Source organism: Ovis canadensis, chromosome 10 (genome assembly GCF_042477335.2).
Source record: "Ovis canadensis isolate MfBH-ARS-UI-01 breed Bighorn chromosome 10, ARS-UI_OviCan_v2, whole genome shotgun sequence".
Classification (NCBI taxonomy): Eukaryota; Metazoa; Chordata; class Mammalia; order Artiodactyla; family Bovidae; genus Ovis; species Ovis canadensis.
The window spans coordinates 100,093,045-100,116,476 of NC_091254.1; the positions used below are offsets into that span (position 1 = coordinate 100,093,045).

Sequence of the window (23,432 nt, forward strand, 5' to 3'; positions counted from 1 at the left end):
CGGGCTTAGTGCCATGTTAGGAGGGCCGGGCAGCAGCCTTTGCGTGTAAGGCAAGGCGGGAGCCATCTGTGAGCCAGGAAGACGGCTCCCACCTGAACCACCCAGGCTGGCACCCTGAGCTTGGACTTCCAGCCTGTAGAACCGTCAGAAATAATTTCTGTTGTTTATGAGCCACCAGTCTGTGGGGTTTTATTGCAGCTGCCCTGCCTAAGACACGGATGTAAGCAGCCACAGGCATTTTCCAAGATGTGTCCTTTTCTGCAGCGACACGCGAGTCCGCACGTGTGCACACTTGCACACGCTCCCCTCAGCTGCTCGTAGACCATCTCAGCGCCGCCTTCCCCGTGAAGCCTTCCCCGATTGCCTGCAGGAGCCATGATCGTTCTGGCTCTCTGCTTCCACAATTCCCGTCTCCGACCATGAAGGAACCTTTCCCCACCGTGTTTGGTCGTACGGGAGCCTGGCTGTCCCGTCTGAGCAATCCTCTGTCTTATTAATCCGCACGCATCAGCACGCTACCCACACGTGTTCATGGCTCAGAAATGTTCGGTGAGGGAGGGATGCAGGACAGGCCGAGCCTTTGAAATTGTGGTTTGTCTTTATAGCAAAGAATTGTATTTTCATCTATTTATTTCTCAGCTAAAGGGATTTGTGCATCAGAGAGGCCAAGATTGCTTATCCAAGGTCATCTGACTTCCCTGCATCTCAGCTCCATCGTAGCAGGTGGGCTAGAGGGCCCTTCTCTGTATCAGCAAGTGAGTGGACAGCAGCAGGGAAATAACCAGAGACATGAGGTGCTGCACAAAGTCAGGTTTCCTAAAACTGTGCTGTGGGCTCCTGGCTGGATTATATTGAGGAAGAAAGTAACACAAGGCGAGGTGGACGTTCAGCGTCTCTGGTCACTTCCCCGCTGCTGTCCACCTACCTTGTGGATTCAGAGAAAGGCCCTCCAGCCCACCTGCTACGATGAAGCTGAGATGAAGGGAAGTCAGACAACGTTGGAGAAGTAATCTGAGCCTTGACATCGTATGAGTCCGTGGAGAACAACCTGGATATCATCGTAACAGGAGCATCAGCAAGTCACCCAGATGAATGCTGTGGTGGATCGTGGGGTTTATGCGCAAAGGAATGAAAGGGATTTCTTTGAGTGAGTCTGAGTCAGCTTGGATGCCGTGACCTTCTAGAGCCTGTCAGGTCCAAGGGGAGCCTTTCAAAGGACTGCGGCTTCAGTCTGTAGCTGGTTGTGCAGGCGTTTAAGACTGAGCGACCCCGAGGGCACAGCGACACAGGAAGGCCAAGGCCTGACCGTCTTTCCCGGAGGGCGGCTTGGTTTTGGCCAGGAGTTTTCCAAAGGAGTCCTGAAGTAAGGAAGAGGGAGAAACACAGCCACCTTGGTGTGTCCAGGTAGTGGGTGGGGCTCAGAAGTGGCAGCCTCTTTGTTGGGGGCCAGGGGCTTTTCCTGAGGCTTGCCAGCAAGCCACCTGATTCACTTATGTTTCCTGATACGCAGAAAGAAGCAAGCAAACAAATTTTTCCAAAGACACCTTTATTGCCATCTGGTCAAGGAAAGAGAAAATGTCACCTGTGCACACGCAGAATCCCTCACCCAGGTCTCTGGCCCCTTCCCCGCTCCATCTCCCCACCTCTTGATGTCACCATTGCGTGGTCACCCAAGAAGGTGGAAAACAGAGAAGAGACCCATCATGGAGGAGGGAGCCGAAGACAAGTCGGATATTTAAGACTTCGAATTCAGATTTTCAAGGGATTAGAAAACTTTCTCTCTCTTCAAAGGAGAGTTTAACGGGGGTGCGGGTAAGGCTTTGTATCAGGCCCACAAAGAAAGGGGGCGCAGTGACAGGCGGGCGTTCTCCTGGGAAGCCCGGGTCAGCCTTCTAACGGAACGCGGGGCAGCACCATCTCCCCGTGCTGCCCCGGAAGGCGCAGTGACGGTGCGGCCCCAGGGAGGAGGAGCGAGTGGACGCTGGCGGAAGGCTCCCTAAGACCGCAGCTTCTGGCACACTCCCCAGAGCAGGCAGGACTGACGGACACACGCGTGGGGTCATCACCCGCCTAGGTCACGTCTCTGCCAGCCTAGGGGTTTCAAGGCGAGATGTGGCCAAAAACATTTGGATCTTCAACCAAAATTACGTTGCCACCTTTCAACAGAGGTACAGGCGTTCTGTAGGGTAACTGGCTATAAAGGCAGAGGTTCCGAGAAAGCCAGAGGTTTGTTTCAATGCTGCGGCAGCGCTAGCGAGCTCAGAGTGCTTCACGAGTGATTTCTGTGCAGAAATGATTTTGAATATGAGAGCTAGTTATCCCCTGTAAATACTGGTCAATGACTGGACTCTCGAATCTGCGGGGAGAGGACTCGGGTTCGGACTCTGATCCTGTGTTTCTCCTCTCTCCAAGCACCCAGCCCTCACCCAGAGGCTTGTCCGTCTGTGCACCTGAGCCCCAGGGAGCGGCTTCTGGCTGCCACATGGGGGTGAAGACTCCAACACAGTGAGAAAGGCGGAATTTCTTGGAAAGAGCAGTGGGGTGAGGAACACAGACTTTCTGAGAAACAGAACGGGGTGGGAGGTGCAGGCACCACAGCCCTCCCAGTGGGGAGCTATGCATGTTTCTCCACAGGGAGGCAGAGGTGTCCAGCCTGCAGGGACAGAGGACGGTCCCTCCGAAGCCTTTTACTCCCCACTCCTCCCGCCGGGTCTTCATCACCCCTGTTGCTCTAAGTGTAGAAAGCATACCGATCAGCAGGAAGAATGGGAAGATTCCTGCTTTTCAAGAAACCAACGCTAATTAAGGGTAAGAGTTCAAGACTGGAGTGGCTTGCCAGAGAAGCAGGTTGGAAGCGGTTAAACTGTGGAACCGTCCCAGGCAGCGTGTAAGGCGATAGCTCAAGTCCTCTGTGCCCCATGAACTCTGGACTCGGCCCCCATGCCCCGCCTGCCCTGGCGGGGCTGATGGTGAACCGCCGGGGGCAAGTCTCCAGGGTCAGACTCCACTCAGCCCAGGCCACCTGGTGATAAGGAGCAGGCCGGCACCCTTCCGTCCAGAAGACTCAGAGCCTGGGCAGAGGCCGGGCGTGGGCGTGGAGACCTCGGGCTGGGCAGGAACAGGTGAGCACCCGGCGGACAGGGCGCTGCGCGTGCACACGCTGTCACCTCCGAGCATCCGCACGAGCACACACCCGACCTCCTCTTCCTGTGCACACACATGCACCCGCTCAAACACGCCTGCGGGCACAACTCCAGCCTGCCTTGCTCCTCCGAGAGCACACTCACTGTGCTCTACTCGAGCCCGCTCCCCCGAGTGCGCACATCTGCGCGCGCACACACACACACACACACACACACTTCTGGCCCCTGTGCACACTCTCGCATCCATCCGCTACTACTGGCTGTGCACACACGCACGCGCACCCCCATCCCTGGCCCCGTGTGTGTACACACTCATCTCCACACCTTCCACTGGTTCCCAAGTGCCGACGGAGTGCGCACACACCCCCAGCCCGTGACGCCCGGGAGCATGCACGTCCACACACACCAGGCCTCGGTCCCCGTGTGCGCACAGGTGCACACGTCCCAGTTCCTATCCCCAGGGTGCACACACACGCACGCGCACCCCATCCCTGTCCCCCGTGTGCGCACGTGTGCACACATCCCTGACTCAGCTCCCCCGCACGCGCACCGCGGAGTCCCGGGCCAGGCCCTCCTCTCCATCCGCAGCCGGCGCGCGCGCACACGCGGGCACGCGCGCACACGCGGGCACGCGCCGGAGCAGCTCATCTTCTCCAAGCGCGGGCCGCCCGGCGGGAGGAGAGTGGGGGGCGGGGGGAGGAGGAGGAGGAGGAGGAGGAGGAGGAGGAGGAGGAGGAGGGCGCCGAAGGCGCGAAAAGGCGCGCAGGCGCGCTGCGGGAGCCGGGCCGCCGCCCACGTCACCGCGCCGCGCACGTCACGCCGCCCGACGCTCGCAGGGTGAGCCCCGCGCCCGGCGCCTCGGCAGGGCAGGGACCCCGGCCGAGCGCCGCCGGGCCCGCCGCCCCCCGCCCGCCGCCCGCGGCTGCGCGCCCGCCGCCCGCGCCGCCCGCCCGCCAGGTGCGGCGGGCCGGGGTCCCCAGGGGCGCGCGCCGGGCGCCCGGCCGCGCCGCCCCCGCCCCGCGCCGCGTGCGCCCCGGGCCCCCGCGCGCCGGGGCCGCCGCCGGGGCGCCCCGGTGACCCCCGCGGGGGGCGCGGGCCGGGGCGCGGGCGGGGCCTGCGCGCAGCGTCCGGGCGGAGCGGCGCGCGCGCCGGCGCCGGGCGGGGGTCGGGGCGGGGCGGGCGCGCGGGGCCGGGGGCCGAGGACGGGGCGCGGGCCCCACCTGCCCGCCGACTGCCGGCCGCGGCGCGCGGGGGGCGCTCGCGGGAGGCGGCCGCGGCCTAGCGCCAGGCCGGAGGCCGCGGCCCCGGACGCCCACCTGTCAGAGTTGCCGGTCGGCCGGTGGTCGCGGGTGGGCCCCGGGGGCGTCCGCGGGGAGCGCGTGCGCGCGGGGCCGCTCCGGGTGGGGTTGGGGGGGGCATCGGGCCGCGGTGCCAGGCTGGTTCACGCCGGGTCTTTGTGCGCCTCGGGGAGGCCGGCGGGCAGCCGGGTTGTGGACGCTTCCCTGCCTGAGATGACTTTAAAGTCCCCGGGCGGGGGGCGTTTCTGGGCCGCCCCCCGCACCCCCCGCCCCGGGACGGAGCGAGGGCGTGGAGAGGAAGGGACTCCTGCCGCTTAGATGGGTGGTGATGCTGAGGGGACGGTGGCGGTGTCAGCTTCTCGTTTCAGCCTGGCTCATGACTCCCCTCTCCTCCTTTTTACCAGGAAAACCATTTTTCTTTTCTGGAGGGTGACCGTTACTAGCATCGATTTCACGGAACTGGTAACATGGCAAAAGATGTGAGTACGTGTGTCTGCTTTGTGCTGGACCGATGTTTGCCCAGCACTGCGTTCTCGGTCACTCCCCACCTTGTTTCAGAATGACCACACATAAACTGCGGGCCTGTCGGTGTTCAGACCTTTCCAGCAAAGAGACAAAGTAAAGGTGAGGAGGCGGGGACAGCCGGTGGCGCTGCGCGCGGCCTGAGCCATGCTGGCCTCTGCCTGGGCCACGCAGGCCTGAGCGGTGGAGGCTGTGTCTCGAGGCTGGCCGCTGCCGGCCCCTGGGTCTCTTGGAGGCTGGTTGGAGGCTGGCCGCCGCCACTCTCCTGGGTCTCTTGGAGGCTGCGTCTCGAGGCTGGCCGCCGCCGGCTCCTGGGTCTCTTGGAGGCTGGTTGGAGGCTGGCCGACGCCACGCTCCTGGGTCTCTTGGAGGCTGCGTCTCGAGGCTGGCCGCCGCCGGCTCCTGGGTCTCTTGGAGGCTGGCCGCCGCCGGCTCCTGGGTCTCTTGGAGGCTGGTTGGAGGCTGGCTGCCGCCGGCTCCTGGGTCTCTTGGAGGCTGGTTGGAGGCTGGCCGCCGCCGGCCCCTGGGTCTCTTGGAGGCTGGTTGGAGGCTGGCCGCCGCCGGCCCCTGGGTCTCTTGGAGGCTGGTTGGAGGCTGGCCGCCACCACACCCCTGGGTCTCTTGGAGGCTGGCTGACTTGTGAATCAGCCAGGGCTCTGTGAGAGGACCCCCTGCCTGTGGAGGCGCGGGGCTGGCGAGCCTCCCTGAGCAGCTGCTTTGTGTGCCCCCCGGGAGTTAGTTCAGCTTCCACCCATGAAGACGCTCAGCACTGGACTTGGCAACTGTTTTTCTCAGAAAAAAATGAAATGTGATAAACAGAATGTGAACAATTCTGCTTTGTTTACATTTGTTGTGAACCCATAGAACATCGTGAGTAAACTTTTTCGCATTTTGCAAGAAATAGGCTTTTAGGCCTCCACGCAGAGCTGACTTCATGGGCCGTGGCACTCCATCCTAACCTTGGTAGCATCAGTGAAGGTCCCTGAAACCCCAGCTCTGTCTGCCGGTGTTTCTCGGAACATGCTGTTCTGTGAATGTCGGGAAGAGAGGCTGTTTACTTATTTACTCATCAGTTGCATGGAGTTGGAAATACAGCCTGAGGCACAGCGTGTCCGTGTCTGTAGGGCTGGAATGGCACACTTGGAGCCCTTTTGTGGGGGTGAGCTCGGCCTCCCGGGTGGCATGTCTGTGGTGAAAGTCGTAGGCTGCGTGTGCCGTGGGGGTGACACTATCTCTGAGGGTCCACGGTCCCACTGGGTCCTCCGTTCTGTTTGCCCCAGGATGAAGGCCGGGCGGCGGCCTGGCTTGCCTGCTTTGCCGTGTGAACCCCCGAGGGTTCTGACTCCTCCGAGGCACCTGGGGGGTATCAGGGCGGATGGTTGTTGCCCCGCCCGGCTGCAGGAAAAGCGCTGCCCAGCGACCTTGTCCTCGGTCCCTCCTGGAGATGCAGCCTCCTGGAGCGCAGGTGGTCCTGTGGTGGGTGGGGTGACACGGCCCGTCTGCCGTGGGGCAGGGGGGTGCCTCTGGAGTAGGTGATACCGGCCTGAGAGTGGGGCGCAGGTGAGGTGGCTGCGCCTGTGCTGAGCTGAGCTGTCGGTGTGCTGGAGCCAGGTCTCAGCTGGGCTGGTGGTCGCAGCCGGCTCTCTCTCCTGCCGTCTGTGTCTAAGGCGCGTGTGACGTTTGAGTCTGGGAAGATGACTCTGCAGCCAGTGTTGACTTAGGTCATAGGGCCTAACTGTGGTCTCAGATGTAAGTCGAAGCCCCTTGAGGTGAAGTTGGTGGGCTGGGATGCCAGGGCATGGGGGCAGAGCTCTGGGGGCTCCGTGGGGACTGTTGGGGCCTGGGGGGCTGGAGTTGATGCTGGGGGTCCCAGTGGAGGAGGTTGAGGGGCCGGGGAGGGGCGGTGTTGGGCATCCCCGTGGGGCAGGCAGGTCTCCCCAGCGAGCTGGAGATGCTCCTGCCCTGTTCCAGGCATCGGGCTCAGAACCCTGCTCCGTCTGCCTCGCTGGGGGTGTGGGGTCTGCAGGAGTGGTGGTGGGCAGGGTGGGCCCGAGTCAAGGAAGCAGCGTGCTCTTCCCCTGAACTTGGAGGGTGAGGTGGGGCCGTGCTTGAGCTCTGAGCCGCCACCTGTCCTGGAGCTGCTGTTTCTAGCGCTCAGAGAGGCGTGAGTCTGTTTACAGAGACGCGCGGACGGGACTGCCATTCCTGTGTCTAACCGTTTCCCGTGATGGGGACAGAGCCCGATGCCTCAGGGTTCGCCGCCGCATTCCCTTTGAAAAGTGGGTCTCAGCGCGTCCTTCACTCCCTGGCCCGTCACTGCCCCCTGGCCCGTCACTGCCCCCTGGCCCGTCACTGCCCCCTGGCCCGTCACTGCCCCCTGGCCCGTCACTGCCCCCAGGCCCTCGGCCCTGGTTTGTGGGACTCACCTTGGAGCCTGGGGACTGTCTTTCGTGCGCATGTGGGGTAGTTCCTGGAATCTTGCAGTGAGACCCCCAGGTCAGCGAGGCCTGCGGGTGGGCGACTGTGGCACTGGGCCCGCGGTCCGGGGGTGCCTGTTCCCTCCCCCACGGGAACCTGTTGCCCTGGTGAGTGAACACGTGGTTACGGAAGTGGATGTCTGCGGGTTTTATTTTGTACCTTGGGTCTGGTGAGAAGATCGTGATCGGGGGGTTTTCAGTGTGCGGGACGCTCCTGGGGTGGAAATGCAGGCACGGATTTCCATCTGACAGGGGCACCCCTCACTATCAGATACACCCTGCACTGAACGCCGCAGTTGTGTGACGCACAGGGGGACGGCGTCTGATGTGCACTGAGCATGTGCGTGTGTGCGTGTGTGTGTGTGCACGTGTCTGCTGAGCATGTGTAAGTATGTGTGCGTGCTGAGCATGTGTGTGCAATGTGTGCACACGCTGGGTGTGTGCACTGTGCTGAGCATGTGTGTAAATATGTGTACCAAGCGTGTGTCACGTGTGTATGCTGGGTGCGTGCTGTGTGCACACGCGTGTTGGATGTGTATACATGTGTGCTGAGTGTACACGTGTGTGCACTGGGTTTGTGTGCGTGTGCACACGTGTGCCAAGCATGTGTGCGCCCACATGTGTTCGGTACGTGTGCCTGTGTGCTGAGCATGTGTGTACGTGTGCATGTGGGTAGTTACTGTGTACACACGTGACTGGGCATGTGTGTGTGCCGAGCATGTGTGTTCACGTGTGTGCACGGGTGTGTGTGCGGAGCGTGTGGTGCTCACGTGCCCCTGCCTGGGCTGTCCCCACCTCCAGTCTGGCCCCATGAGTGACTGGGAGTCCTTGGCCTCTGGAAGACTGTGGTTATAAAGAGCCGGCGTTGTGGCTCTGGTTGTCTGGAATTGGCCGGAGGGCCATCGGGGAGCCTGTGACAGCCCTCAGCTCTCAGGGGAGGAGGTGCAGGGCCGCCGTGCCCCCGGGAGGACCCGTCCTCGCCCTCATCCAGTGTCGCACTGCTCTGTAGTGAGCAGGGGCGGTTGCTGTGTGGAGTCACAGGCCTGCTTTTGCACAGATGCTCCAGGACTCTCCCGTGCCTCCCTCTCCCTCGGCTGTGGGAGCCGGGTTGGCCTCATGCTGGCGGGAGAGCCTGGCTCAGTCCCGAGCTGGCCAGTGGGTCACGGTTGTAGCTGCTCTGTGGCTGCCCATGGTGTTCCAAGTTCATGGTAACGTCCCTGGATCATGCTGTTGAGGGCAGGAAACCCAAAGAAACTGTGCCGAGCCTGAGCTCCCGAGGTCTGGTTTAGCAAGCTTGTCTAAAACACACGTCCTGCGTGTCGCTTTCCAGGGGCCGGGGCAGCGGGCACGTGCTTGGTACCCAGGCCTTGCCGGGCTGAGCCAGCCGGGTGCTGAGCAGCCCTTTCCTTCCCGCCTGAGGCCCGAGTGAGAACACCCAGCCAGCGCCGCTGAGCACCGAGGCAGCACCCCTGTGCTCGTTCTTGTGACAGGTTTCGTGTTTGAGCTTTTTTTCCTGCTGTGTGAACAGCAGGAAGTCACGGCTTAGTGGTGAGTGCGGTCCTGGAGCGCCTGGCGTGTCGCACCTGGTGCTGCCCGTGTCCTGACTGTCAGGCGCCGCCCGGCCCCGTCCCTGGGCTGAGGGAGCTCCCAGGGCTCGGGGGGCCCAGCCTGGCGCAGCGTGACCCCGGGGCTGTTCTCCACACACAGCCCCCTTGTTAAAGCTGTTCTCTCTGTTGCTGACTGAGTCTCGCTTTGCTCCAGCATAGAATGAGCAGAAGACGGCTCTTGCTCAGACTCCAGGCCTGGCTCCTCTCTCTGCGGTTTTGTGCTGTTTGTTAGATGGGGCTGGGCTGGGGCCACAGCCCTGGGGTCACTCCCTGCGTGAGGGCCAGGCCTCTGGGGCTGGTGTTGCCTCGGCCCAGGCAGAGGTGGAACATCCTTGGGCCCCTCCGTCAGACGGCCGCCTGCCGCCAGCGTCTGTCAGCACCGAGGGCCTGGCGGGAGCGGACTGCTGGGGCGCCCTGGCTGTGGCCCGTCCAGGCTTTGAGCTGAGGCGCTGTGTGTGGCTCTGAGGGTCCAGTGTGAAGCTGGTCTCTCTCTCTCAGCCCCTGTTGTTGCCTCAGGACGTTGGCCGTCGGGCTCCTGTTTCCCGGGATCCAGTTATAAAGGGGATTCTGGTCTGAAACAACAAACCCTGGCCATCTGCTGGGCTCGCAAACACAGCGCCTCTGATACCCATGTCCCGGGTCCTGCCTGCCAGGCGCGTGCTGCTGGGGACCTGGGTTGGGGCCGGGGAGCAGCGCTGGACAGACCTCGGGGGGCCTCTGCCTGCAGACCAGGGGCGACAGGAGGCAGGAGAGCCAAACCCTCGGGCCGAGCTCCTGGGCCTCCCCGCCCCGGAGACAGGTGAGGGCGTGCTGGCCCCTCGGGCCGACCTCCTGGGGCTCCCTGCCCCAGAGACAGGAGAGGGCGTGCTAGCCCCTCAGGCTACCCTCTTGGGCCTCCCCGCCCCCGAGACAGGAGAGCCAGCCCCTAGGGCTGACCTCCTGGGCCTCCCCACCCCCAAGACAGAGCCAACCCCTTGAGCCTGGCCTCCTGGGCCTCCCTGCCCCAGAGACAGGTGAGGGTGTGCTGGCCCCTCAGGCCAACCTCCTGGGCCTCCCCGGCCCGCTGATAGGTGCGGGTGTCCTGGCCCCTCGGGAGTGTGCTGGCCCCTTGGGAGAGTCCTGGCCCCTCGGGAGTGTCCTGGCGTCGCGTGCCTGCCTCAGCAGGGAGTCTCCTGTGTTGGTTGACGGTGTCACCCCGCAGCTTTCCATCTCCGACCTCGGATTTTCCATTCAGCAAAGCTTCCGCGAGGAGCGAATGTGAGCTGCTTAAACAGTTTGAGGAGCGTTTCTTGCGGCTGTAAACGTGGCGTGAGTTGTACCTGAATAGAAAACGCAGGCGAATGGGAGAGCAGAGTGTCCTGCCGGCCCGTCTGAGAGCAGTTGCTGGGAGCCTGTGTCGCCCCTCTCGGGGTGGCCGCGGTCGTCCGTGGTGCAGGCGCGCTCCCTGCGGGCGGCGCCCCGAGCCCCCCGCCCCTGCGCTGTTGCTGTCCTGATCCACTCACTCGTTCCTTCTGCCTCGTGTTCGGCAGCGGCGTGTTTATTTGGTCTGTTGGGAAATCATAGGTGGTCAGTCACAAAAAGCGAGCTGAGACGGGAGATAATGAAAAACGAGACCTTCTCCCTAAGCTCGTCTTGCAAAACTGGAGCACGTGTGTGGGCCCCGGGCCCCTGGCGTGGAGCACCAGCCCTTGGTGAGAGGCCCGCCCGAGTGCGTGTGCCGCGTGAGCTGCGGCCCGCCATGCCGGCTTTGACCTCTGTAGGGTGGAGGACGTCTGGAGACCCCGAATTCGGCCTTGCAGATTGTTTCCAGTTATCCCCACGGTTTCAGTAGCGGATACAAGCGGCACGAGTGGGTGTTCAGAAGGGAAACCGCTGAGTGGTGGCCTGAGGCACCCGTCTCGAGAGAGTCCTGGAGGGGGGGTTAGCTCGCCACATCCCCCCTGCTGGTCTCTCGCGGCCAGGCCAGAGCCGAGGGGTGTCTCACGCTGGCACAAGGGCACATCGATAACCCACTCTGGGTCCTCAGTGGAGCAGCTGCCCCGGCCGCCCGTGGACACCCGCAGAGGCGGGCACGGCGTCTGAGACGTGCCCAGATGGCTTCCCCAGATGGGCGTGCCGGCCACAGCTGCTTCCACCCGTCTTAACGCCCCGATCTCAGCACCAAACTTGATGATGACTTAAGAACCCACGAAGCCGTGCCGCCTGACGGGCGAAGTTTCAAGCTGGTTTCGGTTTCAGTCGGTCTTTGGTTTGGAGGCTGGATGTGTCTCTTTGTGAGCTGAATGTCCCCATCGGGCAGTGGCTTCCTCTAGACTCGCACCCCAGGAATTAAGGACGTTCACGTGGCCTTCGTCATCCTTCAGCACGAGGGGCAAGTGCACCATCATTTCGCGCTAAGCTCTGGAGAGCACGCCCGAGTTCACAGCTGGTGTTCGGCCTTGGGAGCAGGCGACCTCCAGGTGTCTGTGCGCCCCCAGCCCCTCCGTCCTGATGCAGCATGGCCAAGGCCCGGGCGGGTCTGTGCTGCCCCACGCCACCTGGCCTTGTGCTTCCTGGGATTAGGCTTGAGGGCCTGGCAGGGGTCATCTCTCTCTCTTGTCTCCTTTGCTTTTCAGAAAGATCAGGGTTTGAGTGAAAATGTCTTGTGCTAAACCAACCGTCTAAGTCAGCCCAGAGCTTTGGGGGTGAAGCAGGGAGCCTGCCCCGTCTCCCTCCGTGCCCCCCACCCCAGTCCTGGCTGCCGCGTAGGCGCGCCTGTGGGTGGTGGGGCAGGGCCTAGAGGGCCCGAGGCCTGCTGCACTGGGGGGCGTGGTCTGTCCCGGGGTCAGGGCGCCCGCGTCTCCAGCTCTCTGATCAAGCCGGGGCTCCCCGAGGGGCGGCGGCTGGGCACGGCCGGGGGGCGTGGTCCGTCCCGGGGACCGGGGCGCCTGCGTGTCCGGCTCTGAGCTAGCTGGAGCCCTGTGCTCAGGCCAAAGCACCAGTCTGCTGCCCCAGCGGTCCCCCCGCGGTCCCCCTCGCCGACCTCAGATGTGACTGGTGAAAGGGCGTGCAGTTTGGTGACGAGAGCACTGTCGCATTGTCCCAAGGGCCGAGCTTAAAGGCGGAAGCAGCTGTTGTTCCACAGGTGGAGCAGCCAATCTCGGTGGGTGCCCGCTTGCTCGGCGGCAGCTCGGCCGACGCCGTCTCACTGGGTTGTTGTCCCCGCAGGCCGGTCTAATTGAAGCCAACGGGGAACTCAAGGTCTTCATCGACCAGAACCTCAGTCCTGGGAAAGGTAAGGGCGCCCGGCTGGGCCCACCCCTGCCATGTGTCTCTGGGTCCCCGACGTCCCGGGGGCCTGGGCTCAGCGGCTGCGTCTACCTGGCTTGTAGTGCTTGCTGTGTGTGGAGAGCCAGGGCAAGTGGAAGCGTGCGAGGCCGTGAGCGTGGCACTGGGCACGCTTTCCCCCCGTCCCAGGGCCGCCCTGTGCACCCTGCGGGGACCCCCGGCGCCCGAGAGCGGCAGGGGCCCGTGTGCGCGGTTGTGTCTGCAGTGAGTGCAGGAAGGTGTCTGTCCCTCGGCTGTGCGTCCAGGTGTCCGAGTGTGGGGGCCAGTGTCCTCGCGGTCGCTCCTCCTGGGCAGGAACGTGCTGCAGGAGGAGAAGCCTGTGAGCCTGCGCCCATCTGCAGACACGCAGGGACGTGTCCAGGCGCACTCAGTTCCAGCTGAAGTTGTCTGAGAATCAGAGCTGTGAGCGCCGGGTCCTGTGGTCCCACCAGAACATTCTGTCGGGGGGCAGGCAGCCCACGGGGTTTGGGCAGGCTGGGGGCAGCCGGGGTGCAGTGGAGCCCTGAGGCCTGCATGCGAGGGCCTGGTGTACGCCAGGGCCTGTGGTCGGGAGAGGGCGGTGTGGGCGCAGCTGCCAGGTTTGGGAGTCAGGCTCGGCCGAGGTGCCTGCAGCCGCCTGTGGGTCGGATGGGGCCCAGGGCAGGAGGGTGGCCCGAGCAGCGCTCGGCTGCCACAGATGCCTTGGGCCGGCCTCAGGGCCGCTGTGACGGCACCTCTCGCGTTGCAGGCGTGGTGTCCTTGGTTGCTGTCCACCCCTCCACAGTGAACTCTCTCGGGAAGCAGCTCCTGCCAAAGACCTTTGGACAGTCCAACGTCAACATCTCGCAGCAAGTGGTAAGGCCGGGAGGCTTGCCGTCCGAGGCCACGGTCTCGGGTGCGGGGCCAGTGCCGGGCGTCCCCGGCGCGGGGCTGCCTGCCCGCGGCTTCCCAGCCGCTCCTGCCTCTGCCCTCGTGGGGCCTGTGGGTGGTGCATGCCCTTGGGTGGGCCGGCTGCTCCTGGCCGGGGCTTGTTGCCTGCCCGGGACGTGGGGCTGGCACTGGACCAGCCTCTCGTGGGTTCAGGGCTCACAGACGCAGGGCTGGCACTGGGCCAGCCTTTCGTGATTTGGGGCTTGCGGACGCAGGGCTGGCACCGGGCCAGCCTCTCGTGGGATCGGGGCTCTGCGGATGCGGGCCGTGGCTGCTCTGGCCTTCCTGGTTGGTGGGAGGGGTCAGACTCCCGGGGCCTCGCCCGGTGCCCCCCAGGAGTCCCGCCAGCTCCTGCCTGCAGGCTCGACGGCCTCTTCCTGATGCAACCCGTGGCCATGAGGGGTGGGGCGTTCGTGTCCCACCCGCGCCTGTGGCCTGGCCCCCCGGCAGGTGTGTGACGGCCTGTCGCTCAGCCCCACTGTGATGGTGACCACGTTGGCTCAGCAGCTTTGCTGCAACACTCCACATAGTGCGTGGAGGCTGGGGCCTTCCTGGAACATCACAGTCAGTAAACGTCTTTCTGATGGAAGCTATAATTCACATCGTCTTATTTTGTAGGTGCTGTGTGTTGTTTCATAGCAGAGTCACAGCTGAGAGTGGCTCGGGGAGCGTAGGGACAGCTCTCGTGCTGTTTCCAGTTTAAATAGAGGGAGCAGGAGTGACACGGAGGTTCCTGTCGGTGTCCCGACCTTCAGCCCCTTAGCGGACGCTCCCCCACGGCTTCCCAGAGCCGGCTCAGGCCGAGCTCATCAGCCGGCACGATCTTCCCCACACCCCGGTGCCTCTCCGGCTGGGCACAGAGAGCTGGGGGTTCTCACAGGAGGTCGGTGGAGAGCAGTGGAAATCAGGGTGTGAGGGTGGAATGAGCACCCACAGGGCCCTCTGTGAGGCTGAGGTACCGCCCACGGGCATGGGGTGCCCTGCCTGCCCCCGTGTCCCATGTGGTCCAGGAAGGCCGCCTTGGGAATGCACAGCCAGTGGGCACCTGCTCTCCCTGCAGGGCAGCTGTGGCTGAGGGGGGTGTTCTCCGGGTGGGCGGGGAGCAGGCCCTAGCGGGGGGCCAGGGACCAAGGCAGGGGGTCGGCAAGCCTGGCCGCGGGCGGCGCGCCGTCCCAAGCCCGTTCTCCTGAGCGCTGGAGGGACGGCTCTCGAGGAGATGAGCCGTGACCCGGGGCCTCCTCAGCACTCACTCTCGAGGCCTCGGCTCTGGGGATTCTTGCCGTCCACCCTGGAGCAGTCTGGGACACATGTGCCGTTTGATCACTTTCTAGAACACACGCTGTTTGATTTCATATCTCTTGAATGAGAGTGAAACGCTGGTGATGCTTTGATCATTGGGAACGTGGATTAAGAGACTGGGACTCAGCTGAGCTGTTTTCCCTTCCATGGTCTGGATCGCTGATATTCATAGGTGACCTGGGCTTAGAGGTGATTTGCAAAGTGCCAGGTCAGCTGTATCAGCGCTGCGGCAGGTAGCCCTTATCCTGCTAAGCAGCGGACCAGGGGGAGCATCCAGCTTAAAATAGCACAGCCGTGGCCCGCCCTCCACCGCCAGCGCGGGGGGCCTGGGCCTCCCACGCCGGTCACCAGGAAGCACTGCTTCTGAGTGGTTTCTGGGCTCAGGCATGAGTCCCTGGGGAGCCGAGCTCCTGCTTGGCTGGATGAGGCGGTGTGTGCATGCCCTGTGAACGCGGGGCCACGGGGCAGGGCTTCTGGGCTGCGTGTCTGTGCCCGAGCAGTGGGCGCCTGCCTCTGCCCCGGTGGCGCTGCACCCCACCCCGCCCTGCGCTGGCCAGGGTGCCCAGGGCTCCCTGCGTGGGTGAGCGGGCGCTGGGGTCGCCGCAGTGAGCCCCACTGGCCCTGGGTTCTTTTCCTCTTCGTCTCTGGGGCTCGTTGCTGCCCCAGTGAAGCAGAGTCTCATCTCTGGGTTGCGGGGGAAGGAGGTGAAAGTGGGGCATGCGGGTCTCAGAGCTGTCTCCAGCCACCCGTGTGCAGCAGGCGGAAGGCAGCCAGGGCTCCGGGGGCTCTCGGGACCCTCCTCCAGCCTCTGGTTAACGACACTCAGCGGCGGCTGTAGGTAACAGGAACTGATGAGGCGGCAGTGTCATGCGTGGGAGATTCTGACTGTTCTGAATTGTCTCTTTTGACTGTAGGTGATTGGTACACCTCAGAGGCCTGCAGCGCCAAACACTATCGTGGTAGGCAGCCCACACACCCCGAACACTCACTTCGTCTCCCAGAACCAGCCTTCAGAGCCCTCTCCTTGGTCTGCCGGGTGAGCACTTGCCTGGAACACCCCCCACCCAGCCTCTGTGCGCGCGTGGGCACCAGCGTGCCGGAGGAGCCGGCAGTGGCCCCGCGGGCCCTCGAGAGGCCAGGCCGTGGGCAGCCGCCCTGGCTCCACTGAGGGCTGGGCTCCGGCCTCTAAGCGCACTGTCCATGCTGGAAAGTACCGTCTGTGGAGCCCCAGGAAACGGGCGGGTCTTCCAGCCTCTCCCCTGCTGCTAAACGTGGCTGTGGGCAGCCCCGTGCCGCGGTCACACTGTTGCCTGGATCTTTTCCTCCAAAAGCAAAGTAACGTGAAACAGTTTTACTCAGAGGTCAGCTGTGCGACTGTCCTTAAAGACAAAAAGCTACTCGTTCTAAAGCAACAACCATCAGTCCCCGAAACCCCCCAGTGGGGAACCTGGGTGGCCCTTCCCCTGATGTGGCGACTTAGAAGGTCAGGTGTTGGGTCTCCCTCCCAGCTGCCATGTGGCCTCGTCTCAGCAGAGCTGCGTTCGCCCCAAATTCCGAAATTTGCAGCTAAACTTCCGTAGCTCCTCACAGCCAAGGATGTTTATTACCAAGCACCGTGTAGCATCTGGACACCAGTCCCGCGTGTCCCGGGTCCTGCCCTGCTTTCCCCTAGACTTGAAGAGACGTGTGGGGCGCAGCCCCGTGGAAGTTTGTGCTGCAGCCTTTCAAGGAGGGGGGTCCCTGGAGGGGGGTCCCTGGACGGGGGCCGGAGCCAGGCTCCCACCCCTCCTCTGTTGGGCATGGCCCATGGGGGCCCCTGGCGGCACGAGCCGGCCCCCAGACGCGGGTGTGGCCGGCCCGCGCTGCGAGCTGAGGCCGCGGCCGCTCCGCGCTGTCCCGCAGGAAGCGCAACCGGAAAGGAGAGAAGAACGGGAAGGGGCTGCGGCACTTCTCCATGAAGGTGTGTGAGAAGGTGCAGCGCAAGGGGACGACGTCCTACAACGAGGTGGCCGACGAGCTGGTGGCCGAGTTCAGCGCGGCCGACAGCCACATCCTGCCCAGCGAGTCGGTGAGCGCGTCGGGCGGGCGGGTGCGGAGGCGGCCCCGGAGCCCTGGAGAGGCCGCCCCGCCGCCTCCCGCGGGTGCGGAAGCCCCGGAGCCCTTGGGAAGGATGTTTCTTGACCCGCTGGTGCCGGGAAGCTGTCGCATCCCTGTGGCATCTGCTCGCTCCTGTGGGCCGTGTGGGGGCCGCCCTGGGCGGGGGGGGGCAGCGTGTGGCCTCGGGTGTGTCCGGGGCTCGCGTGCTGCTGTGCGCGTGGTCCTGGGCCGTCGGGAACCCCCCGCGTCTCTGCCAGGCCTACGATCAGAAGAACATCCGGAGGCGCGTGTACGACGCGCTGAACGTGCTCATGGCGATGAACATCATCTCCAAGGAGAAGAAGGAGATCAAGTGGATCGGCCTGCCCACCAACTCCGCCCAGGAGTGCCAGAGTCTAGAGGTGCCCGGCTGCCCCCCTGCAGTGCTGGGCGGGGCCTGGGAGTGCCGGGGGCCTCTGTGCTGCCCCTGGCGGTGACCCGGGGCTGGAGGCTGATGGCCCGCTTGGCCTGCGGGGGTTTCCACGCCCAGAGGAGCGGAAGTCGGGTGGAGGCGGCACAGTCCTGAGACGGAGGAGCCGCCCGCACGCCTGGCAGCAGCTGCCTCCTCTGGCCCCCGGCCCCTATCAGGCTCAGGGCTCGTGTCTTTGGTGACCGTGTTGCCTTGGATTTTAAAATATGCTTCGGAAACGAACCGCTATGGTTTTGTTTTGGTGTTTGGTCTGTGAAGGTGGAGAGACAGAGGAGGCTGGAAAGGATAAAGCAGAAGCAGTCGCAGCTTCAGGAGCTCATCCTGCAGGTTAGGGGCCCCTGCGCGGAGGCTGCCCTCCAGGCACTCGGTTCCGGGCGTGCTTCCCCTGGCCTCTCGGGGGACCAGCCTCCTCGGTGTTGGCTGGGGCTGGGCAGGGCCGTGGCAGATGCCCAGGGGGAGGTTAGCTGTTCAGTGGCCGCGGGCCTCAGCGTGGGCCCACTGTGCGTCTTTTTTAGCAAATCGCCTTCAAGAACCTGGTGCAGAGGAACCGCCAGGTGGAGCAGCAGGCCAGCCGGCCGCCCCCGCCCAACTCGGTCATCCACCTGCCGTTCATCATCGTCAACACCAGCAAGAAGACCGTCATCGACTGCAGCATCTCCAACGACAAGTAGGCGTGAGGGGGGCTCCGCCCACAGGCGTGGGCGGGGCTTGCTGTGCCCGCCAGCGTGGGCGGGGCCTGCTCTGCCCCCGCTGTGTGGGCGGGGCCTGCTCTGCCCCGCTGTGTGGGAGGGGCCTGCTCCACCCCCCCCCCCGCTGTGTGGGCGGGGCCTGCTCTGCCCGCGAGCGTGGGTGGGGCCTGCTCTGCCCCCCCTGCGTGGGCGGGGCCTGCTCTCACCCCCCTGCTGCGTGGGCGGGGCCTGCTCTGCCCCCGCTGTGTGGGCGGGGCCTGCTCTGCCCCCTGCTGCGTGGGCGGAGCCTGCTCTGCCCCCGCTGTGTGGGCGGGGCCTGCTCTGCCCGCCAGCGTGGGTGGGGCCTGCTCTGCTCCCCCCCTGCGTGGGTGGGGCCTGTTCTGCCCCCCCCCCCCCGCTGCGTGGGCGGGGCCTGCTCTGCCCCCCCACCCCCTGCCCCCGCTGCATGGGAGGGGCATACTCTGCCCCCCATATGTGGGCGGGGCCTACTCTGCCCCCTGCTGTGTGGGCGGGGCCTGCTCTGCCCGCGAGCGTGGGCGGGGCCTGCTCTGCCCGCCAGCGTGGGTGGGGCCTGCTCTGCCCCCCCCTGCGTGGGCGGGGCCTGCTCTGCCCCCCTGCGTGGGCGGGGCCTGCTCTGCCCCCCCCTGCGTGGGCGGGGCCTGCTCTGCCCCTGCTGTGTGGGCGGGGCCTGCTCTGCCTGCGCTGCGTGTCTGACAGGCCGCGTGGCGCGGCTCCCAGGGAGTTCACTGGCGGGTTTCCTTACCCGGGCTGTGCAGCTCCTTGGAAAGGAGGGCGGCGGGGCGCATCAGGACGGCAGGCGGCACCTGGGGCCTGTCCCGGGGGCGTCGCTGCCTCTGATGGGTGGGTTGTGTGCCGGGGGAAGGTTTGGGGGCTCGGGGCCCCAAGTCAGGCATCGGCTCTGTCCTGGAGATGGTGCTTTTCTGACGGTGACCGTCGCCTCCAGGTTTGAATACCTGTTCAATTTCGACAACACGTTTGAGATTCATGATGACATCGAGGTGCTGAAGCGCATGGGCATGGCCTGTGGGCTGGAGTCCGGCAGCTGCTCCCCCGAGGACCTGAGGGTGGCCAGGAGCTTGGTGCCGAAGGCGCTGGAGCCTTATGTGACAGGTCAGTGGCATGGGGGGGGTCACCTGCCCGCGGGAGGAGCAGAAGCAAGGGGGGCGGGGGCTGAGGGGGCTCGCGGTTCCGGGGGGGTGGTGCTGCCTGTAGGGCTCGCAGCTGAGCAGGTGTCTGGAGTCTGTCCTGCTGCCCCCCGGCCCCGGCCAAGCTGGGGATCCTGGCAGCGGCGGGGGGCGCTCTGGTGAGAGGAGAGGCCTCCCTGTGCCCCCCTGGCTGTGGGTTCCCTCACGAGCCCCGCATTGGGTGGCCTGGGGGCTCCCAAGCCCTGCAGGACGTCCGTGAAGCAGCTCCTGCTCTCCGACCCCCAACGCCAGCGGCTGCCCCGCTGACCCCTGCTGCCCACCTGTCCTTGGCGTGGTGGTCCGGCCGGGCGGAGGGGAGGGTTGCGTCCGGGAGGCGGGGCGGGGTCCCGCCGGGAGGCGGGGCGCGGGAGCCGGCCCCCTTTGGCCCGTCCGTCTCCTGGAGGCCGTGTCCTTTCCCGGCCCTGCAGTGCCGTCTTCGCCCCTCTCCGGAGGGTGCCCGGCCCGGAGCCATCGGCCCTGTCTCAGCGCCCTGTGGGCTCTGCTTCGTGACGTTTGCCTCGTTTTCTTCCTCTTTGCAGAAATGGCTCAGGGGTCGCTCGGCGGTGTGTTTGTCGCGTCGGCAGTGTCGACGTCTAACGGCACGCGGCTGTCTGCCAGGTAACTGCGCCCCCAGAGCCGCGCGGCCACCCTCCCCGGCGGGAAGCCCGGGTCTCATGTGAGCGGCCTCCGTCCTGCTTGGAGCCGGGCTCCCTGCGCAGCGGACACCAGGGCCCCAGGGTCGTCCGGAGCTCGTGCTCTGGGCAGAGAAGCTGTTTGTTCTGATGAGACTTTCCCCGTAAAGACCAGGAGGGGTACATGGATTTTATTTTCTATTGAAGTAATTCAGTGCCGCGGCGGCAAAACCGCCTGAACTGCGTGGCCGGCAGCCTGAGTCAGGCTGTTTCTCCGTCTGTTTTTTCCCTTTTCTTTCAACGCTTGAAGTCGCAGTGCACACGTGGTGGTGCCCGTTGCCCCTTCTTATTTTTCCGTTTACTGTGTGCATTGCTCTACGTGTTGAAGGAACTTTCATCATTTCAGTCAAAGTGTGTTTGAGCCGTGACCTCACAGGCCCCCGGAGCAGGGCTGGGTCAGGCCTCGGAGTTCCTCCTGGTTTTTAAAGATAAGCATAAGGTGATTTCCGTGTGAGTATGGACAGAACAGTGGTCTTGGGTGTCTCATGTTGGGCCTCATACGTGTCTATATCAACTCTGAACAGTAAAGGATGTCTTGTTTCTCATACACATGAAATCAGCAGCATGTAGGTCCAACAAAACCGGGTTGGCTAGTAAACCCTGTGTGCACCTGCCTCGAAGGCTCGGCAGCCCCCGTGCTGTGTGGCCTCCACGTGACCCCAGCTCGGCCTCGGTGCGCCCGAGGGAGGGGCAGGCTCCCTGTGAGGGTCCCAGCGCCCAGCCCCTCGCGGGGTGCCTGCACCTGGTTGCGTTTTGACAGAGGTTGGTTTGGTTTTAAATTCTGAATCTGCCACTGTGCGTGGCCCAGTCTGTAAAATCTGAACACTGGTTATTCCGGGAGGTGGAATTTGGGTATTTTCTAAAGTTTCATCTTTAAGAAATTCTCTCTATTAATGAACTTTCGGGCTCTTGTCAGTGTTTTTAACAAGATGAAAGCCGGTACCACTTCGGAAGGAAAGCTGACACTGGGGCCCCGGTTCTGAGCCGCCCTCTCTGGTCGTGCACTCGGGGGGTTCCTGGCTGCAGGCAGCCGCAGCTTCAGCCTGTTTTCCACTCTTTCAGATGTGGTCGCTAGATGGGGGTTTCCCAGATATGGGGTTACTTTGTCATAGAGCGTGATACCTCCTAGGTTTTGTTGGGCAGTATCGGTAAACACCAGTGAAAGGTATCAAGACACCTGCGTGCGGTTTTCTCCTAAAAGGGAAATAGGCAGAGTGTCGGAAAACCGTGTGCACGTGTGTGAATGCACACACGTGCCTCACACGGCCCACTCCTTTCCTCCCTGGAGGGTGTGGCGGGCAGAGTTTGGAGGAGGGTCTCGGGGTCTCGGTTGGTGTGCCGGGGCTTCTGTTCCTGGCGCGCTGAGAAGCAGGAGCCCGCCCGAGCCGCTCGCTCTGTCGTGCTGGGCCAGGGTGACGGTGAGCTCAGCCTGGGAGAGGCGGGTTCCGTGCCGCCCGCTGTGTGGCCCCTGACGTCCCTGTCCTTGCAGCGACCTGGCCAACGGCGCGGACGGGGCGCTGGCCACGAGCTCCAGTGGGTCGCAGTACAGCGGGTCCCGGGTGGAGACGCCGGTGTCATGCGTCGGCGAGGACGACGAGGATGACGAGGACTTCAACGAGAACGAGGAGGAAGACTGAGCCGCCGCCCGCGGCCAGGAGCGCGCGGGGGGAGACCTGCGTTCCGCGCCCTCCTCCCAGAAGAGCTTGCCGACCCCCGGGCTCAGGGCGCTTCTGACGAGCCGCTCACCGTGCTCCGGGGGTCCCGACGAGCCGCCTGAGTTTGACACCGACGCACGACCTCTACTCTTGCGGATTTTGTGTTTTCGTTTGCTGTCTTTAAGTTCAGAGTCCATCTCGCCCCCTCAGAGTTTGCCGAGTTTGCCGGAGAAGCTGTGCTGCCTTCCCGCCGCCCGGCAGGCCCAGCGCAGCGCCGGGCCCAGCGCAGCGCCCGGGGGCACCGTGGGCCCGGCGGCGCCCGGCTCTGCGTCTCGCCGTGTGACTATGGCTTCGTCCCCTTAAATTATATTGACTGCGCGGCCCCATCGGGCTCACACTGTGGGTTTGCCCTGGGTTGCAGCAGATGGATTGCAAGGCCCCTGTTTGTTTTCTGTTTGTTTTGTTTACTGCCACGCTGGCGCAGCTGTGGAAACTGAGGCTTGGAGGGTTTATTGCTTATGGTAAGATTCGCCTGATTTCTTACAGGCAGCGTTTGGAGACTTTTTATTATATAGTTGTTTACATACTTATAAGTCTATCACTTAAGACATGTACTGAAACAAATGTTGTATTTGTTTCGTAAGCATCTTCCTGTAATCTATTATAAAGTTGAAATTAAATATAGAGAATGTTTTAACAGTTTTTTAACTCAAAATTTGTCAATCATTTTTAATAGTTCTTTTTTTATAAAAAGAAAAAAGAAATTTCAGGACAGGCAGTAGTCTCTTTTAAAATGTATTCAACAAGAACCATTAACGGCACAGTTGCTGTTAGCTGCCTGTTCTAAAATAATAGTCTTTTTATTGGAACACAAATAAACTTTTCTGTAATATTTTGTGGAATAAAGAGACTTTAATTGTTTGACTTGTTTAACTTGGCACTGTTAGTTTTTATTAATAAAGTGCGCATGGGCATTTTAAACAAGCTGCGTGTCCCTGTGATTCGGGATGCTCTCTGGAGCTCGTTTACCCCCACCAGGCCCTTCTCTGCAGGGAAGGGGTGCGGGCCCTGCGGTGGATGCAGGACCCGCCACGGCCCCAGCCTCTCCTGCACTGCCCCGCGGGCGGGTGAGGAACGTGGTCCCTAGGACATGGCCGAAGTGGTGCCTCCTCTCTGTGGCTGGTGGTGGGGAGAGCGTCTGTTCCTTGTCTTATTTTTGGAAGAACTGTACTCATCACCTTGGGGCCTCCCAGGTGGCCCAGTGGTAAAGAATCCGCCTTCAATGCAGGAGACATGGGTTCTGTCTATGGGTCAGGAAGATCCCCTGGAGGATAAAATGGCAACCCACTCCAGTGTTTTTGCCTGGAGAATTCCATGGACAGAGGAGCCTGGTGGGCTGCAGTCCATGTGGTCGTAAAAAAGATGTGACCTAAATGTAATCAGTCCTGAACATTGACTGGAAGGACTGATGCTGAAGCTGAAGCTCCAATACTCTGGCCGCCTGATGTGAAGAACGGACTCATTTGAAAAGACCCCGATGCTGGGAGGGATTGGGGGCAGGAAGAGAAGGGGACGACAGAGGATGAGATGGCTGGATGGCATCACCGACTCAATGGACATGGGTTTGAGTAAGCTCTATGAGTTTGTGATGGAAAGAGGCCTGGTGTGCTGCAGTCCATGGGGTCGCAGAGAGTAGGACACGACTGAGCGTCTGGACTGAACTGAGCTGAGACACAACCTAGGATAGATGAATATTACCACTACCTTTAACGTGTGAATCCTCATGAAACATGACCTTTGCAGGCACATCCCCAAAAGGTCAGAAGCATGGGGAAGCTGGGGCGGAGGGACGGGGGTGATGCCCTCGCAGGTGATGGGCCTGCAGTAAGGTGGCCCGCCCAGCTGTCCTCACCTTCCTCCTTGATCACAGGAGCTGAGACAGAGCTTAAGGCTTTGACTTTCAGAAAGAGAGTGAGATGGTAAGATGGGCAAGGCCAGTGCTCTGTTCAGGCTGCCTGAAGTCACGAGCGAAGGTTCAGTACA

At 63.1% G+C, this 23,432-nt stretch overlaps 1 protein-coding gene across 6 annotated transcripts; it reads left to right on the forward strand.

The window, feature by feature from the left end:
* Window positions 1-3,750: 3,750 nt before the first annotated feature.
* Window positions 3,751-22,373, forward strand: TFDP1 (transcription factor Dp-1). Of its 6 annotated transcripts, XM_069602098.1 has the most exons (13): window positions 3,962-4,100; window positions 4,846-4,920; window positions 5,000-5,065; window positions 12,255-12,321; window positions 13,102-13,208; window positions 15,497-15,618; window positions 16,485-16,650; window positions 16,937-17,080; window positions 17,407-17,475; window positions 17,664-17,815; window positions 18,802-18,968; window positions 19,582-19,660; window positions 21,224-22,373. In XM_069602098.1, the coding sequence occupies exons 7-13, from the start codon at window positions 16,537-16,539 to the stop codon at window positions 21,369-21,371; spliced, it is 873 nt and encodes a 290-aa protein (XP_069458199.1). In that variant the 5' UTR covers window positions 3,962-4,100; window positions 4,846-4,920; window positions 5,000-5,065; window positions 12,255-12,321; window positions 13,102-13,208; window positions 15,497-15,618; window positions 16,485-16,536; the 3' UTR covers window positions 21,372-22,373. The 6 variants fall into 6 exon arrangements, with proteins under 6 accessions (XP_069458197.1, XP_069458196.1, XP_069458199.1 ...); XM_069602096.1 differs by lacking the exon at window positions 5,000-5,065 and having other exon boundaries at window positions 3,751-3,980; XM_069602095.1 differs by lacking the exon at window positions 5,000-5,065 and having other exon boundaries at window positions 3,955-4,100.
* The last annotated feature ends 1,059 nt before the right edge of the window (window positions 22,374-23,432 follow it).

Bases quoted from the DNA above. Each gene is read 5' to 3' on its own strand.
- TFDP1 (XM_069602094.1), top strand. From the start codon at position 12,888: ATGCGAGGGCCTGGTGTACGCCAGGGCCTGTGGTCGGGAGAGGGCGGT. The intron at 13,209-15,496 runs GTAAGGCCGGGA...TTTTGACTGTAG, and splicing joins TCAACATCTCGCAGCAAGTG to GTGATTGGTACACCTCAGAG. The intron at 17,476-17,663 runs GTTAGGGGCCCC...CGTCTTTTTTAG, and splicing joins TTCAGGAGCTCATCCTGCAG to CAAATCGCCTTCAAGAACCT.